This window comes from Lolium perenne, chromosome 7 (genome assembly GCF_019359855.2).
Source record: "Lolium perenne isolate Kyuss_39 chromosome 7, Kyuss_2.0, whole genome shotgun sequence".
NCBI lineage: Eukaryota > Viridiplantae > Streptophyta > Magnoliopsida > Poales > Poaceae > Lolium > Lolium perenne.
The window spans coordinates 64,475,605-64,484,186 of record NC_067250.2 but is presented as its reverse complement, the minus strand read 5'-3'; the positions used below and the strand labels follow the sequence as shown (position 1 = coordinate 64,484,186).

The 8,582-nt window shown below is 48.7% G+C and overlaps 1 protein-coding gene across 1 annotated transcript; it reads right to left on the bottom strand.

The window, feature by feature from the left end:
* Nucleotides 1-4,547: 4,547 nt before the first annotated feature.
* On the bottom strand, nt 4,548-5,798 carry LOC127317255 (uncharacterized). Its single transcript, XM_051347779.1, has one exon. It carries the CDS (start codon nt 5,338-5,340, stop codon nt 4,603-4,605), a length of 738 nt encoding a protein of 245 aa, XP_051203739.1. The 5' UTR covers nt 5,341-5,798; the 3' UTR covers nt 4,548-4,602.
* Between the last annotated feature and the right edge of the window lie 2,784 nt (nt 5,799-8,582).

The window sequence follows — 8,582 nt, the reverse complement described above, 5'->3', positions numbered from 1 at the left end:
CGGAGGAGCTGGAGGCCGCCGCCTCCTCCTGTCCCTCCTCTCCATGGTGGCGTCGGCGGTCGGCCGGTCGGCGCCGGACCAAGCCTGGGCGAGGTAAAAAAGATGCGGAGGACGGGAGGAGGCCAAATTGGAAGCAGCAGTGGGGCCCGGTGCCTCTAGAATACTTCACCACGGTCACACGAGTCATGCGGAATTGACACGATAGTAGCTCGATGGTTCGAGAGGGCCACGCGAAGAGAACACAAAATCCAGTCAAAGCGGTATAGCCACCGGGCAATAAACATGGAACGAACAAACAGAAAACGACATGACGCCCGACACATCATGCAAAACCATCAATCACCTTCAGAGTGGGTCCCAACCACGTTGTAGCTATAACCACACCAGCAAAACACCAAGACATCCTACCATGGAAGCACCAGAAAGTAAAGTATATAAAACCGCACACATGTTAACACCACATGAACTCTCACCTTCGGCAAAAATTCCACGGAGCACCAAAAGCAGTCCACACAAAGAAAATACAGAGCACCAAAGCCTTACGTGTCAGTACCATGTTAATCAACAAGTCTCCCCAAAATTCTGAAAAAAAAGATGTTTGTTCCCAAATAATATAGTAGTTATATATATACCAGCACTATTCTGCAACCAGTTGCAGAATAATATTCTGAGCACCGACTTGTACTTTCTTGGACACAAGGTTGAACTTTTCTGATAACAGGGTTCAACTTTCTGTCGAACTTACCTGAACTTCCTATTTTCTTTACAGCTAATGATTATACTTCGGGTTTCTCAATCGTTTGTCGGAACTATGCAAATGATAAACCGTTGGATAGATAATGAAAAACCGCAACTTTTTCATGTTCATAATTTTTGCAGATTTTGCACGGTTTAAATTTAATTTTTAAAATACGAAAACGCCTCTATATGGCCAGAAAACGAACTTTTAGTTCAATTTTTGAATCGCTTATCGAAACTGTGCAAATGATATACCGTTGGATAGATAATGAAATTTCGCAACTTTTTCATGTTTTACGTTTTTCCAAAATCCTCACAGTTTTTGAACAATTTTGAAAATACCAAAATCCGTACGTACTCAAAAATGGGCAGATAGTAATTTGGATGATTTGTTTCAACCGTTTGTCGGAATGATGCAAATGATAAGGCGTTGGAAAGCTATGGAAAAGGCGCAACTTTCTTATTTCAATTGTTTTCTCTAATTCCTTGCAGTTTAAGAGAATAACTCGAATTACTGTCCGCCCGTTTTATGTGACGGGCACCGAGTGATTTTCCCCGTGATTTCCATGCGGTATATTCAAACTATGGAAATGATATATGGTTGGAAAGGTGTCAAAATGGCGCATCTTTTTCGTATCTACCGTTTTCCCAAATCCGAACGTTTTAAAACTAATTTAGAAGTTTTGAAATCATGTTTCCGGTATATTTTATGGGATTGCGACTTGTGGATTGGATCCATTTATTTGTTGTGAAATGATGTAGGTAATGAAATTAGACACATACTCTACCATATAAAGCTTTTGGTGACAATTATTAAAGTGGTTGGTGATCAAATCGATGAGATTTGGACAATAGATTTCCGCCCCGTTAAAACAGAGCATGGAACTTCTCTCGACATAAACTTGTACTTATCGGGCAATGCGGTTGTACTTCTTTGTGTTGTTTCATTAAAATGTTCAGAAAAACTGATAAAATTGTATCTGAAAACTTTCTACTTCCCATGGTTACCGCTTGTACTTCCTGCAGTCACCGCTCGTACTTCTCGGAATCACTGATTGTACTTCTCGCGGATGAGGGGATTTTTTTTGTACATTTAGATTTTGTCGGGTTTTTTATACTTCCTATATTAAGTGAGTGTACTTCTTGTCGAATGGTTGTACTTCTCAACTTTAAGTGTTTAAACTTCCTCACGGATGACGAGATATTTTTCTGTACATTTAGATTTTTTCGGTTTTCTTGTACTTCCTATAATAGGTGGTTGTAAAGCTCGTGTCGAATGGTTGTACTTCTCGATGTCAATTATTTGAACTTCCTCTCGGATGATGGGATTTTTTTTTTGCATTTACATCTTGTCGGTTTTGTGTACTTCCTATGTTAAGTGGTTGTACTACTCGTGTTGAATGGTAGTAATTCTCAGCGTCATGTATTTGAACTCCCACACGGATGATAGGATTTTTTTTTCCTACATTTCATTTTCGCAATACATTTCCGCCCCGCAGGAACAGAGCGTTGAACTTCCCTCGAATTGAGGTTGTACTTCCCGGGAAATACAATTGTACTTCTCGGTGCGGTTTCACGAAACTATTCATAAAAACCGATAAAAATTTATATGAACACTTTGTACTTCCCGTAGTTAGTGCTTGTACTTCCTATAGTCAGTGCTTGCGCTTCTTAGAATCATGGCTTGTACTTCCCGTGGATGACTGGACTTTTTTGTTTTTTGTACATTTGGATTTTGTCAGTTTCCTTGTACTTCCTATATTAATTGAGTATACTGCTTGTGTCGAATGGTTGTACTTCTCTGCTTTAAGTATGTGAACTTTCTCGCGGATGATGAGTTTTTTTTCTTGTACATTTGGATTTTTATCGGTTTTCTTGTACTTCCTACAATAAGTGGTTGTACTGCTCGTGTCGAATGGTTTTACTTCTCATTGTCCAGTATTTGAACTTCCTCGCGTACGACAGGATTATTTTGGTTTTTCTACGTTAGGATTTTTGTCGGTTTGCTTGTACTTCCTATAATATGTGGTTGTAGTGCCCGTGTTGAATGGTTTTACTTCTAGTCGTAAAGTATTTGAACTTCCTCGTGGATGACGGGATTATTATTTTTTCTACATTTGGATTTTGTCGTTTTTCATGTACTTTCTATAATATGTGGTTGTACTTCCAAGTGTCGAATGGTTTACTTATCATCGTCAAGTATTTGAACTTCCTCGCGGATGATTGGATTTTTTTTGTACATTTGGATTTTATCGAGTTTTTTGTGCTTCATATAATAACTGGTTGTACTGCTCGTGTCGAATGGTTGTACTTCCGGGTTTATTTTTAACTGAATTTGTATACTTCTCGACCGAGGTTTAGAACATGTACTTCTCCAACTTGTTCCTTTGTACTTTCCGATGGAATTGTTTTATTTTATTTTTCTTGATAAATAATTTTAACCTGAGCATGGAAATGTGTATTTCAACAAATATGTTTAACCCAAGCATCATTTGTACTTCCTTCATATGAATAGTTGTATTGCTAGCGTTGAATGGGTGTACTTAACTAAGTACTTATCACATGTACTATTTTATTCACTTCTCCGAATGATTGCAGTTAATTATTGAATAAAAATAAACGTGTACTGTCAATGGTAGAAAAGTTGTTCTGTGATTTGCGGAAATAAATATTTATATGTTTTAATAGATAAATTATTTGACCTATCAACCGACCGCGAATAGAGGGGATTTTGTTGGCTTGGAAATATTAATTATTTGTCATATTTTGTTGTGGATGGTTTTCTTGTTACTACACTTCACTAGTATTACGTACTCACCGGAACATAATGTGACTTCCCAAAATTACTGGTTGTACTTGTCGATAGATGTTTTTAATATTTTTTGTTTTTCTCTATTTTTGGTGTTTGGCAATTTGTACTTCACGGATCATATGTTTTTACTTACTGGTTTTTAGCAAATGAACTTCGCCTTTCACAGCTATACTCGATACATTAAACATGCACTCCACGTTAAAAGAAACATATGGAAAAGTAACCGTGGGAATTTAATTGCCTACCGAGCATGAAACTGTGTACTTTCGCTATACAACCAGGTGCAGCACTAATCGAGAGAGAGAGAGAGATCAGCACATGAGAGTGTGGAGCAGCAGCAGCAGCTACACATAAGAAAGAGAGCTAACAGTACGTATAGATAAGAAAGAGAGCTAACAGTACGTATAGAGTGGAGTATTTCAGAGAAAGACTATAGCAATACAGTTCTCGTGAGGTGAGAAAGCAGCAAGCGATGATTAAGAAGAGGCAGTCCGCGAGCTCGCAACCTATCCGTCTTTATCACTTCTGCCTCTGACCTTGCCGCTGGATTTTCCCGACCTCGACATGATCCTCAAGCTTTTCCCAATCTCGACATGATCCTCGTCTCTCACCTCTTTCCACCCCTGTCGCCCAGAGATGTCCACGCCGGTAGGCTCAACACTGCCACGGGCGAGGAAGAACAAGTGCAACAGGGAATGAAGTACAGAATGTGGATGTGCGGCAGGCCAGTAGATCCGTGGTGCTCGAGGATGTGAGAAAGGCAGAGGCGCGTCGCAAATTGCATCTGTACTTAGCCAATAGAAAGCATGTGCTGCTTGTAATGCAGTATTTGTACTTCCATGTATCAGAGAAATATACAACAACAGTAGTAATATGCACATGATCAACTTGATTCAATCAGCAATCAAACGGCAAAATAGCTGCAATTTTAATCAAGACCGTGCCGTGGTCCATGGAAGTCAATCCAACCTCACAGCAGAGACACTCCCGTTGAACATGTGGAGCCAACATTACTGAACTAATCAACTGATGATTGATTCATCACAGGGAAATTACGATGATTTAGTTGTATATAAAGCCTGTAGCTCAATGTACATACAGTGTAGAGCGAATTTTCGCATTACTATACGGATCAGTGTCCTGATGCCAACGCGAATCAGCAGTAAATAAAGGCAGGAGGCCAAACTACAGAGAACAGAGGCAGAGCTGCTCACCTCGTGGACGCAGTGTTCGACGGCGAGGCGCGCGAGGAGGCAGTGCGACGTGCTCATGGCCGAGTCCCAGAGCCCGTCGTGCGCAGGGAGCGTGCCGTAGTGCGACCCGAGCTCCCTGAGCCGCGCGGAGAGCACCACGAAGTGCCGCCCTTCGTCCTGCGCGACGCGTGCGAAGTCGTCGAAGAACTCGCGGGGCATTTGGAGCTGCGCGCCGAAGCGGGCGACGATGTCCCAGGAGAGGTCGACGGCCCAGCTCTCGGTGTGCGCCAGCGAGTGCAGCATCGCCAGCCGGCTCTGCGCGCTGCCGCCCTTCCCCAGCTTCGGCATCCGGGAGGGCGGGAGCAGCCGCACCGCATCGCTCCGCGCCGGGCGGTCCGGCAGGGCCCGCGAGGACTGCGCCGGGTCGTAGGGGAGCGGGATGGCGCCGCGCAACCACTGGGTGGCGGCGAGGTCGCCCAGTCGGGCCTTCTCGTCGGGGTCGGCCGTGTCGAGGATCTGCAGCGCCCAGTCAACCAACGTCTTGGGCGGCGGCAGCCCCTCCGCTTGGTCGACGGCGGTTGCTCCTGCAGCATCCATCTGAGCGATTCTGTAGCAAGCACGCGCGGAGTGGGAAACCGAGGTCCCGCGCGGAGAGACATTGAGGCGGCGCGGGGCTGCAGGCGGCGAGGAAGCCGTGGCGTCAAGGGAGCCTTACCGCGGCGGCGGGGAGGCCCTAGAACGGGTGGCGCCCAAGGTCGCGAGACGGGCGGCGCGGGAGGATCCTACGAGGGCAGGCGGGCGCCTCTTGCCGGCGGAGGCGCGACGGTGGTTAGCCGGAGCAGCGCCCTGGCCGGTGATCCGCTGCGGCGGCGCTTGAAAGGGTCGACGGGGAAGAAGGTTGTAGGGAAACCGGGAACGTGGGAAGCCGTTTATTGGCTGCAGCGGGGGGCAGGGGGCTCGCCGGCGGCGGAGGATTAGGGGGCCGGCGTGGGGAGGTGGAGGTCGTGGCCTCGTTGGTGGGGTTGACGATTTGGGATTGGACCGGTCGGTCCTTCGCATCGCCTCTATACAGCCGGTTGGTGCTCAGAATATTATTCTGAGCACTGGTTTCAGAATAGTGCGACCCTATATATATATATATATATATATATATATATATATATATATATATATATATATATATATATATATATATATATATATATATATCTTTACTATTAAATTCCGATCCGTCGTTCGTACGCGTGCGTCCTCCTGGAAAACGGTGTGCCGAACGATCGGAAAGAAAATATACGGAGTAAGAAAATTAGTCACGCACGGGGACGTAAAAAAAAACGTCCCGCACGGAGGCTGGGCCAATCTGATCGAATACCGGTTACGGGCCAAGAGATTAAAACTTGGCAAGCTACCTATCGTCTACAGATTCTGCTCAAAATAAATTAAAAAAACCAATCGGTCACAGGCGAACGGCAGGATCTTGAGGACGGCGCGGTCCTGGCGGACGGCGGGAGCTCGAGGACGGTGTAGCAGCCGCCGCCGGTTCCAGGCGAACGGCAGGATCTTGAGGACGGCGCGGTCCTGGCGGACGGCGGGATCTCGAGGACGGTGCGGCAGCACGACAAAGGCGGCGGCCACGGCCATCTCGCGCAGCCCCTGCATCATTCGCGGCACCAGAGGCTTCCTTCCTGCAATAGGAGACTAGGCTGCTGCAGGGCCGCCGCCGGTTCCAGGCGACGGCAGGAGGATGAGGACGACACGTCGGCCTAACGGATTCGGCGGCCGCGACCGTCTCACGCAATCTCTGCATCGCCCGGGGCGCCATGGGCCTCCTTCCGGCGACCGGGGCGACACGCGATCGGGCCCTCTGTAGGGCCGCCGCCGGGAGGCGCGCGAGGCTTTGTCAGGGGACTTCTCGAGCGCCGCATGTGCGAAGGTGGTTTGGGGCTCTGATGCTTCCGGCGGTTGGAAGGGTGGGTTGGGTCTGTGCCTGCTGCGGTCGGAGCGGAAGATGAGGTGGGATATCTCCATGTACATCAACAAGCAGGCTCGTCATACCTTGGGCGTCTACATGAGGAAATTGTTTACCATGCTGAGCGCCTCCGCCATGTCGAGATCAACTTCAGCTGAGCGGCCCTATCTCCAATCGACTACCAAGGTATTGGCTTCGCTGGTGAAGTAGATAATCCCAAACCGCTGAGCTCAATACTGAAGTTGCCGAGCTTGCATATGCAGGCGGACAGTGCCTGCATTGCTTCCCCTTCGCTGCATTTTTCTTCTCGACTGGAACCTACAAACTGCAGTAAAATATACAGAAGGATGGATGTGATACCTGATGTATGTATCTTGTATCCACGACATAAAAATTCAGAAGTCGCCCGCCATTTTTGGTCCATATGCCACCCACCTACAATCTTCTCTTTCGCATTCATCAAAAAAATTATAACTGAAACTGACTACATGGTTAACTGAACCGGCCCAACACCAAGCTCAACATCGTTCCTCACGGACTCCATCATCTACCCAACTCTGCAGCAATGACCTGCTCAAGGACATCCTCGGCGGCATGAACGCACTGGCCTCACTTTGGTTGGACTTTTTTAGGAGGCAATTTGCAAAATTAATTGATCACGTTACCAAACTAACACTGGTCCTGACGGAGTCGCCAATAAGCTCGGGCGGGGCAACTTCTTGACCCACAATTTGAAGATACAAACTTAAAATGATTGTCAGTGTCAGTTAGAGCATTGCATTTTGTGTTTCGCTCCTGGTGCAACGCACGGGTTCTTTTGCTAGTATATATATATATATATATGTAGGGTTGCACTATTCTGAAACCAGTGCTCAGAATAATATTCTGAGCACCAACCGGCTCTATAGGGCAGCGATGCGGTGAAAAAACAGCCCCACGCCTCGATCTGTCTCCCACCTCCTTACCTCCCACGATTTCCCCAACCTCCACGCGACGAAGAGAGCCACCGCCGGCCACGCTTCGCCCTCCTTGCTCCCGTCAGCCATGCGCCGCCGGAGCCGCCTCTCTCCACTCTTCGCCCTCCTCGGCCACGCGCCGCCCGGGCTGCTGCTGGCCACGCTTCCCCCTCGGCCCCGTCGGCCACGCGCCGCCAGAGCCGCCGCCGGCCAGTCCTACCTCGCCCGCCACCGCACCAGGCCCCACGCGCCGTCGCCGCCCCACCAGAATCGAGCGACACTTCTCCCGCACGAGGCCACGACCTCGCGCGCGCTGCCGGCGCCAGCCGATTTCACAACCGTCGGTCGTTGCGCCGCTTCTCCAAATCACGACAGGCCCGTCCCTGCTAATCATGCTCACCGCCCCCATGCCCCTTCTCGCCGCCGGACTTGGTCAACCCCACCGCAGCAGGGCCCCACCTCCGCCGCGCCCGCCCTCGCATCACCGGACCACAGCATGTGTGCCGCGCCGCCACAGCATGTCTGCCGCCGTTTCTCTTGCTCGATGCGACCGCGCGTCATGCAGACCTTTGTGTCCTCGCGGAGGCCATCCCGGAGATGGAGAGAGGAGAAATTCCTTGCCCCAGCACTTGTCGTCCCCGCTATCTCCTCCGGCCTGGTGCGAAGCTACCGCCGGCGTTTCTTCTCGACAAAGCACGAACGCAGGGCCTCCGTGAACCATCGATTTGGGGCTGTTTTGCTTTTCCTTTTTCTGGTCAAGTGTCCACCGGGCTCAGCCCTGTTTATCATGTATTCTATTCGGCAGTACACACTGCTTCAGGCGAGCAGTGCATGTGCATTCGCTGGCGTGTGAAAGGACCTCGGACTCGTCTTCTCACGCGATTCCATCGCTGTAGCTCTCGAGCGCGGTGCCG

Excerpts from the sequence above, each read along its gene's own strand:
- LOC127317255 (XM_051347779.1), bottom strand. The coding sequence starts at position 5,340 with ATGGATGCTGCAGGAGCAACCGCCGTCGACCAAGCGGAGGGGCTGCCG.